Source organism: Rana temporaria, chromosome 1 (genome assembly GCF_905171775.1).
Source record: "Rana temporaria chromosome 1, aRanTem1.1, whole genome shotgun sequence".
In the NCBI taxonomy this organism is placed as follows: Eukaryota; Metazoa; Chordata; class Amphibia; order Anura; family Ranidae; genus Rana; species Rana temporaria.
The window spans coordinates 338,011,454-338,027,527 of record NC_053489.1 but is presented as its reverse complement, the minus strand read 5'-3'; the positions used below and the strand labels follow the sequence as shown (position 1 = coordinate 338,027,527).

At 40.6% G+C, this 16,074-nt stretch overlaps 1 protein-coding gene across 1 annotated transcript in view; it reads left to right on the top strand.

Annotated features, from left to right (window-relative positions):
* Window positions 1-16,074, top strand: part of UGCG (UDP-glucose ceramide glucosyltransferase) — a 75,662-nt gene that overhangs the window by 8,517 nt on the left and 51,071 nt on the right. The window contains exon 2 of the mRNA XM_040361335.1: window positions 15,651-15,792. Coding sequence (XP_040217269.1) covers window positions 15,651-15,792 — 142 coding nt within the window. The remainder of the gene's footprint in view (window positions 1-15,650; window positions 15,793-16,074) is intronic.

Below are 16,074 nucleotides of genomic sequence, written 5' to 3'. Positions count from 1 at the left end.
ATGCATCAATGCAGTGCATGTTATCTCCGCTTGCAGAGCTTGGATTCATTGAAGGAGTTTACCAAAAATTTAAATATTGCAGAATATACAGTCTCATGCTACATAACGAAGCTCCTTTTCATGCTGAATAAACAACATTATTAAAGTATCTTAAATAGAAAACTATCTTTAGATTTTTTATTTTTTTTTTGCTCCAAAAGCATTTATACATTTTTGATAAAAAAAAAAAAAAAAAAAAAAAAAAAAAAACAGATTTATATCCAAAAATCGGTTGTGGGGGGTGTTTTTTTTTTAAATCCACCCTGAGAACCACTGATCTACACTATACAAAGCAAAAAAAAACGTTTTTGGTTTTAGATAAAATTTTGCATCGGTTGTCGTCTACAGTTGGAAGGTTGTAGCTCTGATAATTGCTGGGTGAAGGTTGTAATTTTGGTAATCAGTTGGTGAAGGTTGTAGTTCTGATAACCACTTGGTGAAGGTTGTCTTTTTTGATGAGCCTGTATGTTAATGTGAGGACATTTGGGATATTGGTCTGGTTGCAGCAGTACACATTATCTTGTGTATTTATATTAGTTGGAGATATTTGTTGGGTTTATTCTAATTCTTGTAATAATAAAAGGAAAATATGTCTTTTAGCTATAACTAATGCTTGCCATACATGTATACATTTTAGTTAGAAATTTTTTGTTTATTTTTGAATTGTTATTGGGGTCAAATTGGCAATTCTTTTTGACCACAGAGACAGGACAATTCAAAGGAGCAGAATAGAAAACTTTTCTCGATCGTATGAATTTTTAGACGGTGTATGTGGTTTTCGTTCAGGAATTACATTTTCGTTTTTAAATTGAATGTTAAAAGCAGGTGACATTTTTGAATGACATTCGTCCCATTCTTCGAATGTACAAAGAATTTTTGGAAGAATATTCACACAAAAAGCTATGCGCATATGGTCAGCATAACTTGGTATGGGAAGATGTATCCATCTGATGCTAAAGTAAACATTTTTATATAGTGCATTTTAATTAAACCAGCGGTTGATTAGCACATTGAGATCCTGTAAATGTTTTATCATGTTTGTAAAAGAAAAAAAGGGTTATGGGAAGAATTTTGTTTTTTTATTTTTTAAATCCTAACCAATTCAGCCCCAGGCCATTTTTTTTTGCGATGCGGCACTGCGTCATTTTAACTAACTGCATGGCCGTGCGACGTTGTACTGAAACAAAATTGTCCCTATTTTTCTCACAAATAGAGCTTTCTTTTGGTCGTATTTGATCACTTCTGTGGTTTCTATTTTTTTTGCTATGAAAAAAAGATAAACTGTCAATTTTGAAAAAAAAAACACAAATATTTAACCACTTAAGACCCAGACCTTTATGCAGGTAAAGGACCTGGCCAGTTTTTGCGGTTCGGCACTGCGTCCCTTTAACTGACAATTGTGCGATGTGGCTCCCAAACAAAATTGGCGTCCTTATTTTCCCACAAATAGAGCTTTCTTGTGGTGGTATTTGATCACCTCTGCGGTTTTTATTTTTTGCGCTATAAACAAAAATAGAGCGACAATTTTGAAAAAAAAATCAATATTTTTTGCTATAATAAATATCACCAAAAAAGATATAAAAAACTTTTTTTTCTCAGTTTAGGCCGATACGTATTCTTCTACCTATTTTTGTAAGAAAAAAACCGCAATAAACGTTTATCGATTTGGTTTGCGCAAAATTTATAGCGTTTACAAAATAGGAGATAGTTTTATTTCATTTTTTTTATTTTATTATATATATATATATATATATATATATATATATATATATATATATATATATATATATATATATATATACATACATACATACATACATACATACATACATACATACATACATACATACATACATACATACACACACACACACACACACACACACACACACACACACACACACACACACACACACACACACACACACACATACATACATACATACATACATACATACATACATACACGCATTATATAATTTGCATTTTGGAAAGCTCATTCATTTCAGTGGGTTGTCCTTCATGCAAAAACCTTCAAAGGTAAGTGCGTACAAAACTGTAGGGCATGATGCCGAAATGATGAAAAATAGACTTTTACGTTTTTCATAGACTTTAAAAAAACTGAAGTTTTATATATATATATATATATATATATATATATATATATAATAATTTTTTTTTTTTTTTTACTACTAATGGCGGCGATCAGCGTTTTTTTTTTTTTTTCTTCCGCGACATTATGGCGGACACATCAGACAATTTTGACACATTTTTTTGGACCATTGTCATTTTCACAGCAAAAAATGCATTGTTTACTGTGAAAATGACAATTGCAGTTTGGGAGTTAACCACTAGGGGGCGCTGAAGGGGTTAAGTGTGACCACATATGTGTTTCTAACTGTAGGGGGCGGGGCTGGAGGTGTGATGTCATTGATCGTGTTTCCCTATAACAGGGAACACACGATCAATGACCCTGCCACAACGAAGAACAGGGAAGGTGTGTTTACACACACCTCTCCCCGTTCTTTAGCTCCGGAGGACCGATCGCGGGACACCGGTGGCGATCGGGTCCCGCGGCCGCGCTGGGCTGGGCTTAAAGGGCCACGTAGAGGTATGTCAATGTGCCCAGCAGTGCCATTCTGCCGACGTATATCGGCGTGAAGGGGTCCTTAAGTGGTTAAAAAAAACAAATGTATTCATCAGTTTAGGCCAATATATATTCTGCTACATATTTTTGGTTAAAAAATAAAATAAAAATCACAATAAGCGTAAATTGGTTTGCGGAAAATGTATAGCATCTACAAAATAGGGGAAAGATTTAGGGACTTTTTTATTTAATTTTTTTTTATTGAATTTACTAGTAATGGCTGGGATTAGCTATTTATTTTATTTATTTATTTATTTATTTTAGGGGGACTGCGACATTGCGGCAGACATCTATCTGACCCCAAGTGACACTTCTTGGTGACCAGTGACACCAATACAGTGATCAGGGCTATAAAAATGCACTGATCACTGTATAAATGGCACAGGCAGGGAAGGGGTTAACATTCGGGGCGATCAAAGGGTTAAGTGTTCCTTGGGGAGGTGCTTTCTAACTGTCGGGGGACGGACTGACTTGGAGTAGAGAGAGATCGCTGTTCCTGATCACTGTGAAAAAACTGATCTCTCTCTCCTCCCCTGTCAGGGATTCACTTTGTTTACTCTCTTCCCTGCGCGCTCGCACCCTGCATCTAATGCATGGACCAACGTACAGGTGCGTCAGTTCACGCAGCTATGCCGCAGTATACACAGTGGGTGGTCCAGAAGTGGTTAAGGTGGGCATGCACTTTAAGAAAATCAGGCAAACAATTATCTGTTTTTTTTTTTTTTTACAGCAAGTCAAAACAGAGGATGCAAATGTGTGAATTTTTTTTGTAGAACACAAGGTGCTTTTTTTTATGCTTCTGAACATGCTCATTTCATGTATGAAAACGGTACACATTAAACAAAAATCATTCGTTCTGTTCATATACGAGAAGAGTTTTATGAGAAGTGGTTTGGAGTTGGTCTCTTTGGAAATTTTCTTTTGGAAAGTCTTTTCATATTAGATTTTTCTTGTACGGAATCGGTAAGCATTAAACAAAAATAGTTTGTTGTGTTCCCGTGCAAGAATTATTTTTTATTTTTGGAAAGCCTGAATTGGATGTAGAAAGTTGTGCATTCGAAAATCGAACGATCGGAATTTTTCTGTAGTGTGTACTTTGGCTTTAGGTAAAGAAAGCAAGCTATCCCAGTTTGGTTTATTGTGACTAGTACATAGCATGGGTGGGACTTTGTTGCCCAGCAACTGTCAGCCTAATATAATTGGGAAAGGAAGGCTTCCTAGGTAGAGTATTGTCAGCAGTTTCCAAGGACAACTGGTGCGAAAGGTAACACCTGTATTGTCTGCACAAATCACTAAACTACCAATTGAGCAAGCCACATCTGTTGTGCTCTTTGGTGATTCGTCTCTGTCCCAGTGGATCTACAGTACTAGCATTAATGACATCGTTGGTGTCATGTGCTCTTGTCCCTCACTGCCTTGCACATGTTCAAAAAAACATCATTTAGGAATCTGGAACTTTGGGTGGAATCTGCAGTGTGATTTGTCACAGGATTTTAAATCTAGTGACATCAGCTGAGCTTCATCATTCTCCTGAAGATTTTCTAATTAATTTAAGCCAGGGTTCGACAAATTCAGGTTGCCGTTGCGCCTAGAATTATCGACCTGGCGCCCCGGGGCAGCAGAGCTGGGGTATCCTGTGCGCGTCGGACGCCCCCCCCCCGACCGCGGCTTTGCAGCCTATGCTTCCTAGGGGACTGGAGCGAGCGGGGGGCAGGCCGCCCCTGGGTGACACCCACTGGGGGGTGTCAGGCCCCGGCAGCGCCCCTCCCGCGACTGAAGACAGTGCCGTGGGTTTAGGCAGCGGCAGCACGGATCGGTCACGTCCTGTACCTGTGGAATCCGAGGTAGTGGTTTTGCGGAGGGTATTGCGAGCTGCACCCGAGCCAGTCGGCACACCTGGGACCCGGCGCAACCATCACATTCTGTCCTCTCCGTGGTCGCGGCTCTGATCAGTCTCTGCAGTGGCTTTCATAGCCGAGCAGAGAGTGAAGCTGCCTCCCCTCCTCCGTTATGTCTACGCTGTGCATGCAGGAGGGGGGGGGCAGCTTCACTCTCTGCTCGGCTATGACAGCGGCTGCCGAGACTGATCAGAGCCAAGAGTCCGCGCGACCAGGGAGAGAATGGGATCATCAAGGCGCCGGGTCCCGGATCTGCCGACTGGCTCAGGTGCGGCTTGCATTACCCCTCCCCCTGCAAAGCCACTACCTCAGAGGCGTACTAATTGGGGGCCGGGCCGCACCGGGGTGCCACACACTGGGGGGTGTCGGGCCAAGCCCCCCCCCCGTGATTGGAGCGATGACAGCGCTGAGCGCCGCGGTACAAGAGGAGGGGGGGTTGCGGGGTGACACCGCGGCACCATCGATCCCCTGCTCTCACGGGCACAGCCGAGTGAAGCCGCTGCCGCCTCCCTCCTCTCTGTTTGTGTGTACAGAGGGGGAGGGGACCTTCTGTCCATGTGCCGTGACCGTCGCTGCGCTGATCTGAGGTACTGAATGGGGGGGGAGGGGGTGTTTGCACCTGGGGGGGTTTCACTGGGGGAGGGGGTGTTTGCACTGGGGGGGGGGGTTTTCACTGAGGGAAGGTGTTTGCGGGAGGGGTTTGCACTAAGGAGGGGTTTGCACTGAGGAGGGGTCCAGAGGTTCAGGGTGCTGTGTAATAGAGCTGCACGATTCTGGCCAAAATGAGAATCACAATTTTTTTTTGCTTAGAATGAAGATCACGATTCTCTCACGATTCTCACGGCGTAAAATCTTTTACATTTATACAAAAAAAATTCATTAAAGTAATTTTTTCCAAAAAAAATTGCATTTTTAAAAAGACTGCTGCGCAAATACAGTGCAACATAAAATATTGCAACAACCGCCATTTTATTCTCTAGGGTCTCTACTAAAAAAATATATAATGTTTGGGGGTTCTAAGTAATTTTCTAGCAAAAAAATATAATTTTAACTTGAAAAGAGCTGTCAGAAAAAGGTTTGGTGTTTAAGTGGTTAAACGTTCCCTAATTTACATACAGAAGTTTATTCCTTTGATGTGATTCAATGTTTAGCCACTTTCCCACCGCGCTATAGCGAAAAGACGTCTACAGCATGGTGGAGTTGTCCTGGGAGGACGTCCCTGGCACGTCCTCCCAGAATCCTCCTCTCGCGCGCCCCCTGGGTCGTGAAAAAAAAAAAAAGCATATATAATGTTTTGGGGTTCTATGTAATTTTCTAGCAAATAAATTGTGATTTTTCCATGTAGGAGAGAAATGTCAGAACTGGTCTGGGTGCTCCAGAACGCCTGATGGTGCTCCCTGCATGTTGGGCCTCTGTATGTGGCCACGCTGTGTAAAAGTCTCACACATGTGGTATCACCATACTCGGGAGGAATAGCAGAATGTGTTTTGGGGTGTAATTTGTGGTATGCATATGCTGTGTGTGAGAAATAACCTGCTAATATGACAGAAACTAGAATTATTTTTTTATTTTTACAGAATTTTCAGTCTTTTTTTTTTTTTTTTTTTATAGCGCAAAAAATAAACCGCAGAGGTGATCAAATACCACCAAAAGAAAGCTCTATTTGTGTGGGAAAAAAAGGACAAAAATTTCAGACGGGTACAATGTTGTATGACTGAGTAATTGTCATTCAAATTGTGAGAGCACCGAAAGCTGAAAATTAGGAAGGGGGTTTAAGTGCCCAGTGGTCAAGAGGTTAGACCTAACTTTCCACTGATAAAGAATGTTTTCAAAACTTGGCAGATTGCCCAGACTTTGACTTTTGGCTGAGAGCAGAGAGGAAATTATTTGCATACCAAAGGGCAGAGAGAAAATTCTTTTCATGTCAAAGATTGTGAAACACTGTGTCAAGAATCGCAATGGAAAAAGATTGCGGTAACGATTCTTGACGATTAATCGTGCAGCTCTATTGTGTAATGTAAAGGGATCCAGAGGTGCAGGGTGCTGTGTAATGTAAAGGGGTCCAGAGTGCTGTAAAATGCAAAGGGGTCTAGAGGTGCTGTGCAATGTAAAGGGGTCCAAGGGTGCTCGCTTCTGCGCGTGAGCTTGGGGGGACGGGGCACGTTTTCTGGCGCCTAACTTTTTTAGCTGGCTCCTAGACTTAAAGCAAATTTGTCAAACCCTGATTTAAGCAAATGCTAAAGATCACTTGACCGCTTTCCTTGTTCCTTGCTTTTTTATAGCCGATCTTAAACAATGCTTTCCTTTTTCTAAAATAGAAAAAAAAATTGTGCCACTTTTGAAGGGCGACTAACCATTGACTCCTAGCTGAACTGGCATGAGATTCAGGACAAAACCTACTTCCAATATTGTCCAGACGGAGTAAAAGATGTGCTGACAGTTCTATGTTTATACAAATCTTATGTACTTGATCCTAGATCCTGCACTGTTGCAGCTCCCTGCTTTCCTTTGGCATCACTGGTCAGATTACATAACGCGTTGAATGCCATAGCACTGCGAGTTTTAAAGTGAACCTGCATAACCACAAATGGGTCATTTTAAACTGAACATGAAATGGGTACATAAAGGGGTTGTAAAGGTTTGTTTTTTATTTTGTAAATGGGTTCCTTTAACCGGTTGCCGCCCGCCGCATGTACATGTACGTCCACAGAATGGCACGTACAGGCATATGGGCGTACATGTACGTCCCCGCCTTTCCGCGGGAGCGATCCGTGACGAGGGCGCGGCTATTCGTTTCTAGCCGCCCCCTCGCGATCGCTCCCTGGAGCTGAAGAACGGGGAGAGCCGTGTGTAAACACGGCTTCTCCGTGCTTCACTGTGGCGGCTGCATCGATCGAGTGATCCCTTTTATATGGAGACTCGATCGATGAAGTCAGTCCTACAGCCACACCCCCCTACAGTTGTAAACACACACTAGGTGAACCCTAACTCCTTTAGCGCCCCCTGTGGTTAACTCCCAAACTGCAACTGTAATTTTCACAATAAACAATGCAATTTAAATGCATTTTTTGCTGTGAAAATGACAATGGTCCCAAAAATGTGTCAAAACTGTCCGAAGTGTCCGCCATAATGTCGCAGTCACGAGAAAAATCGCTGATCGCCGCCATAAGTAGTAAAAAATTTTTTTTTATAAAAATGCAATAAAACTATCCCCTATTTTGTAAACGCTATAAATTTTGCGCAAACCAATCGATAAACACTTATTGCGATTTTTACCAAAAATAGGTAGAAGAATACGTATCGGCCTAAACTGAGGGAATTTTTTTTTTTTATATATATATGTTTTTGGGGGATATTATAGCAAAAAGTTAAAAATATTGTTTTTTTTTTTCAAAATTGTCGCTCTATTTTTGTTTATAGCGCAAAAACTAAAAACCGCAGAGATGATCAAATACCACCAAAAGAAAGCTCTATTTGTGGGGGAAAAAAGGACGCCAATTTTGTTTGGGAGCCACGTCGCACGACCGCGCAATTGTCTGTTAAAGCGACGCAGTGCCGAATCGCAAAACCTGGCCTGGGCATTTAGCAACAAAATGGTCCGGGGCTTAAGTGGTTAAGCTAGTGCATTGTCGGTTCACTTACCTTTTCCTTCCATTTCCCTTCTAAATTTTTTTTTCTTTGTCTGAATTTCTCACTTCCTGTTCCTCCTCAGTAAGCTTGCCCCCATCATCCGAGCCGTTCTAGCTGGGGGTTAGTCAGCGTGCTCACCCCCTGCCTTGGGACTAATCTCTGCAGGAAGACGCCATGTTCCCGCTGTCTTTCATCCATCCTTCCTTCCTTCCTAGAAGAAGAAAAACACTCACTTTTTTACCCTGAAAATAGAGGGTAAACCGTGCCTGCGTGTTATACACAGGGGGCTGTGGAAAGTTTTTGTCCTGAAACTTAGGGTGCGCGTCATACGCCGATAAATACAGTATTGCATAATGCCGCATTATACCATTTATCTAGCAAAAAAACATAACAAAAAGGTGCAGTTTACTATTGCTGTAACACAATGCACCGTGTGAAAGGGCCTTTAGGCTTTAGTAGGAATGCCTAAAATAGTTGAAGTTCACTGAGTTTTGAAGTAAAAGCGGTCTGTACAAAGAGCAAATATTTATTGTATTGCAGCTTACCAGTACTTGGATGTGATGGCTGCATTTGTTTTGTTTTTGTTTTTTTTAGGCTTGCTTTCCTTTACTTTCATTTGGCAATCCAGCCAGTGAGTCTCCCCCATCCCAACAGAAAACTCTCCTGTAAATGTAGCTGTAAGAATATTGAGACAGGCCATTTACTACTGACAGGGGTGCTTACAATGATAAACTGGAGCCGTGACTGCAGTGTGATCTAAAGTTTGGCTTCAAGTTTGATGTATTAGCAGATTTAGATACACTAACACTACCCCCTAGACTGACACTGCTGCTGTACAAAAGTGCCCCTGTGCTTCAGAGTGGGGGCACTCTAATAAAGAAGTGTTACCGTACTGTAATGGGGGGACGGGACGGGACGGGACTTAAAAACATAAAAACAAATGCAGCCACCTCATCCTAATGATTGATATAAGGCAGTGTAATAACTTTTTGGGGTTAATACTATTTGAAGATGAATATGAACAAGTCATATGTAAACCAATGTAGTTTCGATCATCACAATGAGGACCCTTCACATAATCTGGGGTCAAATAGTTGAGCCATGTTGTCTTTTCTCACTTGCCCAGATATAGGATATTACATAAGTGTTATGTTGGATATTGGAGCTGCACCATTCTGGCTAAAATGAGAATCATGATTTTTTTTTTTTGCTTAGAAAATTTGGCTTACTTTACTGTTTCTTTCTTTTTTTTTTTTTTTTTTTCTTTTTTTTATTGAAGGGTATTTTTTACCCCTAAAAAATTGCATTTGAAAGACCGCTGGGCAAATACAGTGTGACATAAAATTTTGCAGCAATTGCCATTTAATTCTCTAGTGTTTTTGCTACATAATATATAATGTTTGGGGGTTCCAAGTAATTTTCTAGCAAAAAATATTGATTTTTAACTTGAGAAACAAGTGTCAGAAAAAGATTTGGACTTTAAGTGGTTAAACTTCCTGCATTTACACAGAAGTTTGATCCAAGAAGGACCTTGGATACAATGTTTCATGTTACAATCTTGGCAGACTGCCAGGATTTTTTCTTTACACAAAGAAGTTTATCCCTTTTGATCTAAGAAGGAAGCATTAGTTACAATGTTTCCTGTTAAGAACTTGGCAGACTGCCCGGATATTTTCATTTGACAGCTGATAAGTCTCTCCACTTGTTATATGAAAGAATCGGCAAACTCTGCATTGGAGATCGTCAGGGGGGTGGAATCGAGATCAGTTTTTTTAACGATTAATTGTGCAGCTCTATTGGATATACAATACTTCATACACATGTATCCAAGGTCGGAAGGATGACTATTATTGCTTATGTAACCATGAATTTTAGGCTTTACCCATTGGCATGATCCTTACTCTTGGATCATGCAGTGATTTTTTTATTTTTTGTAGCATTTTATTGGAGGAGGAGGGGTGGATGAATGACGGTGTCGTCCCTGATCACAGAACACCTTGCATTCTAAAATAGGAGTATTGTGAATGGATGAGGGGGAAGGCGAGCGGCTAATCCTCCAGCTTTTAACCCCTACATTGTTGGTTGATCACCACTGTGGTGTGTCTCCAGGGTCAGTGGTTGGTGGATTTTCCGAGAAATCAGCAAAGCATGGGTTGCACTTTATTAGAGACAAATATGTGTCAGGTGCTGTGTGGCCCAAATAACTTTTACCGGAGTTCAGCTTTAATGCAGCTTTAATGCATTGACAAATCGGTGGACTTGTGCAGTGCTTGCATCTTTGTTTAACAATTTAAGGACCACCTTACGCCGATATACATCGGCAGAATGGCACGGCTGGGCACAATCACGTACCTCTTTAAGTGCCCAGCCGCGCACCCGCAACCCGGTCCGAAGCTCCGCGGACCCAATCGCCGCCGGTGTCCCGCGATCGGTCACAGGAGCTGAAGAACGGGGAGAGGTGTGTGTGTGTGTAAACACACCTTCCCCGTTCTTTACAGTGGCACTGTCATTGATCGTGTGTTCCCTGATATAGGGAAAAACGATCAGTGACGTCACACGTCCAGCCCCGCCCCCCTACAGTTAAAAACATGTGAGGTCACACTTAACCCCTACAGCGCCCCCTAGTGGTTAACTCCTAAACTGCAATTGTCATTTTCACAATAATCAATGCATTTTTATAGCATGTTTTGCTGTGATAATGACAATGGTCCCAAAACTGTGTCAAAATTGTCCGATGTGTGCGCCATAATGTCGCAGTCAAGAAAAAAATCGCTGATCACCGCCATTGGTAGTAAAAAAAAAAAAAAGAATAAAAATGCCATAAAACTTTCCCCTTTTTTGTAAACGCTATAAATTTTGCGCAAACCAATCGTTAAATGCTTATTGCGATTTTTTTTATTTTATTTTTACCAAAAATAGGTAGAATAATACGTATCGGCTTAAACTGAGGGGAAAAAAAAGTTTTTTTATATCTTTTTTTGGGGATATTTATTATAGCAAAAAGTCGCTCTATTTTTGTTTATAGCGCAAAAAAATAAAAACCGCAGAGGTGATCAAATACCACCAAAAGAAAGCTCTATTTGTGGGAAAAAAAGTACACCAATTTTATTTGAAAACCACGTTGCACGACCGCGCAATTGTCAGGTAAAGCGACGCAGTGCCGAATCGCAAAAAGGGGCCTGGTCCTTTACCTGCATATTGGTCCGGGTCTTAAGTGGTTAAATGACCGCTTACTCTTTTGCAGAAGTCATTAGTGTCATTTGAGCTGTTTAGGGAAGGTGACTGCTCTAAGTTAGCTGCTTTATAATGCATAGATCTATATCAAGTAAAGGTAAATATGTAATGTGGCGTGCAATAGATCTTTGTTGCAGTGTTTTGTTCCTGTATGCAGCACCTGCCATTAGTTATGCAGTTCTAGCTCTAGGCATTTGCTCCCCCTAGTAGTGCCTTTTTAATTGCCTCATTCTGCTGATGTTCAGTGAGTTCTCACATTAAGGCTCAAGGCAATTACTAGTGTGTTATCATGGGACTAGCAAAGGCAGTTTTCTTAATGGAGTTTCTGATCACTCCAGTCCTTGGTTAAACTAGCACATTAACAGCTAGAAATTTAAGTTCTTCTGCGTGGGAGAGGGTACTATGACAGTTGCGTATCTGGCCAGATTTATAGTATAGAACTAGAGATTTTCTTGTGACTGCAATAAAGCTGAACTCCGGGCAAACAACAAAATATTGTGTGTGTTACCGGTGCCAAGATAATATCAATATTCTTATTAAGTCTTGCTGTATGTTATGCGTGACCTCAAGTGTGTTTACAACTGTAGGGGGGGGGGTGTGGCTGTAGGTGTGACGTCATCGATTGTGTATCCCTATAAAAGGGATCACACGATCGATGACGCCGCCACAGTGAAGAACGAGGAAGCTGTGCAATAAAAGTGCAACCTCAAAGGTTGGATTTAGATTTGTGTATTTGTGAAGTAAATTGCGCCAACTTATATTTATGTAAACATTTTACCACGACTGATCCTGTGAACTTGTTACTCAAAGAACAGAAAGTATATACAAGTGTCTATGATTATTAATTAATGTGCAAACAAACAACAAATAGTGTGCAATAAATACCAATACAGTGCCCTGTGCCAAACTATAACATCTGAATTTCTCAATCCATCAAAAAAATGTGAAATAAATCCAAAAAGATTTCAAATATGGTATTACAATCCACAGATTGAATGTGCCCCAAGAAAGCAAGAAAAATATTTTATATACAAAAATATATATATATATATATATATATATATATATATATATATACAGGGAGTGCAGAATTATTAGGCAAATGAGTATTTTGACCACATCATCCTCTTTATGCATGTTGTCTTACTCCAAGCTGTATAGGCTCGAAAGCCTACTACCAATTAAGCATATTAGGTGATGTGCATCTCTGTAATGAGAAGGGGTGTGGTCTAATGAAATCAACACTCTATATCAGGTGTGCATAATTATTAGGCAACTTCCTTTCCTTTGGCAAAATGGGTCAAAAGAAGGACTTGACAGGCTCAGAAAAGTCAAATAGTGAGATATCTTGCAGAGGGATGCAGCACTCTTAAAATTGCAAAGCTTCTGAAGCGTGATCATCGAACAATCAAGCGTTTCATTCAAAATAGCCAACAGGGTCGCAAGAAGCGTGTGGAAAAACCAAGGCGCAAAATAACTGCCCATGAACTGAGAAAAGTCAAGCGTGCAGCTGCCAAGATGCCACTTGCCACCAGTTTGGCCATATTTCAGAGCTGCAACATCACTGGAGTGCCCAAAAGCACAAGGTGTGCAATACTCAGAGACATGGCCAAGGTAAGAAAGGCTGAAAGACGACCACCACTGAACAAGACACACAAGCTGAAACGTCAAGACTGGGCCAAGAAATATCTCAAGACTGATTTTTCTAAGGTTTTATGGACTGATGAAATGAGAGTGAGTCTTGATGGGCCAGATGGATGGGCCCGTGGCTGGATTGGTAAAGGGCAGAGAGCTCCAGTCCGACTCAGACGCCAGCAAGGTGGTGGTGGAGTACTGGTTTGGGCTGGTATCATCAAAGATGAGCTTGTGGGGCCTTTTCGGGTTGAGGATGGAGTCAAGCTCAACTCCCAGTCCTACTGCCAGTTTCTGGAAGACACCTTCTTCAAGCAGTGGTACAGGAAGAAGTCTGCATCCTTCAAGAAAAACATGGTTTTCATGCAGGACAATGCTCCATCACACGCGTCCAAGTACTCCACAGCGTGGCTGGCAATAAAGGGTATAAAAGAAGAAAAACGAATGACATGGCCTCCTTGTTCACCTGATCTGAACCCCATTGAGAACCTGTGGTCCATCATCAAATGTGGGATTTACAAGGAGGGAAAACAGTACACCTCTCTGAACAGTGTCTGGGAGGCTGTGGTTGCTGCTGCACGCAATGTTGATGGTGAACAGATCAAAACACTGACAAAATCCATGGATGGCCGGCTTTTGAGTGTCCTTGCAAAGAAAGGTGGCTATATTGGTCACTGATTTGTTTTTGTTTTGTTTTTGAATGTCAGAAATGTATATTTGTGAATGTTGAGATGTTATATTGGTTTCACTGGTAAAAGTAAATAATTGAAATGGGTATATATTTGTTTTTTGTTAAGTTGCCTAATAATTATGCACAGTAATAGTCACCTGCCCACACAGATATCCCCCTAAAATAGCTAAAACTAAAAACAAACTAAAAACTACTTCCAAAAATATTCAGCTTTGATATTAATGAGTTTTTTGGGTTCATTGAGAACATGGTTGTTGTTCAATAATAAAATTAATCCTCAAAAATACAACTTGCCTAATAATTCTGCACTCCCTGTATATGTATATGTATATGTATATATATATATATATATATATATATATATATATATATATATATATATATATATATATATATATATATATATATATATATATATATATATATATATATATATATCTATATCTCTCTATCCGAGCGTTTTGAATCGGGGGGGGGGGGCAGAATTGCCACGATTCGGCCAGCGATTGCAATACTCTGCTAAAACGACAAATTGCACAACGCAAATTTCATATTTAATTTATTTTAAACCTAAAAACGTGGTGTGGTTTTGCCAAGATTATTGTGCAGCATTGCGTGAAGATTGTCACGTAGAATTTTTTTTTTTTTTCAAGCAACAACCTTTTGCACGCTTTGCAGTGCGAACTATCGCACCAGAACTGCAACTCATTTTCAGGTGCCATTACAATGAATGGCATCTAAAATTGACATTGTGCGGATTGTCATTGTAGGCTGCGTTCACACCTGGGCGTTTTTTGGCATCTGCACACTATCTCAAAATGCACTACAATAGCAAAACGCAGGTTCAGTGTCATTATTTTCAATGACGCCCAAAACACAATCACGGCAAATCGCATTGCCTGAAGCTTGTTACCCAAAAAGGAGCAGGGGCTTATTTTGGGGAACAAGCTTCACGCAATGTGATTTGCCATGATTGCCTTAAAAATAATGGCACCTAAGTTTGCCCTTTTACACTGCGATTTTGCCACAAATTTACGGCTGCAATTTTGGCGCGATTTCAGGGAATGCCTGTGTAAACTTGATCTATGGAACTGCCAATGGCGCCAATAAAAAAGACAGTATTCAAAAGTGACAATGTAAGCTCGTGCAGCAAAGAAACCGAATGCGTAAGGCGCGCCCACATTTGTAAACGGTGTTCAAATCGCATAGGTGAGCTATCGCCATGATTGTTAGCGCAAGAGCAAAAATTCTTGCAAAAGACCACCTCTGTAACTGTAAATTGGTAACCGTTAATTTTTTTTAAATCATCGCCGGTGGAGATTTTTAGGTACCGTAGTTTGTCGCCACTTCACGAATCTGCACAACATTTCAAAGCATGACATGTTTGGTATCTATTTACTTGGCATAACATATTTCACATTATACAAACAAATTGGGCTAATTTTACTGTTTCGCATTTATTTTATTTCTGAAAGTGTCTTCCCCCCTCACCCCCCCCAAAAAAAATTGTGTTTGAAAGACCACTGCGCAAAATATTTCAATGATCACCAATTTATTCTCTAGGGTCTCTGATTGGCTTAGGCATGAAAGGGTTAAAATGACCCTTCCATTGCACTCTGTAGATGTAATTTTCTAGATATATCTGCTCTTGATTTCATTATGTACAGCATCATGCTGCAAGTGTAATCTGCGTTGTCATGTTTGATATTTATAGTTTCATTACAGAAATGCTATTGGTTCCATTTGATTCTATATCTGTGGTGTGCACAGTGCTTAGATAGGGCTCTGACAATGAGTGTAAACCCCTATTGACACAGCTAAAAAGGAGTCTGTTTTAACTACTGATTCTGAATTCATTCTAGTTGTATTTTCATTACAGGAGACTACACCTTAACAAGAAGGCGTCCGACAAGCAACCTTACAGCAAGCTTCCTGGAGTTTCCCTTCTTAAACCATTAAAGGGGGTGGATCCCAATCTCATCAACAATTTAGAAACCTTTTTTGAACTGGACTATCCAAAAGTAAGTAGGAACTTATTTTTCTTATTTTTTGTGTTTGTGAAATCCAGCTGACATGTATCCTCCGCAGTACTTGCAGCCCTGTGGTCATCCCATACCAAACATTTTTCTCCTTGGTGTGGTCGCTTGCTCACACACTCCTACTCTCCACACGTTCCTATTGGCTAGTTGGGCTGCCCATCATAGTCATGGGCCAATTGGAATGGTGCTTCGAAATACAGCCTGACCTTAAAGCGGGGTTCTAGGCATCATTTTTTTTTTTTGCAAGCTAAAATTAATCACATT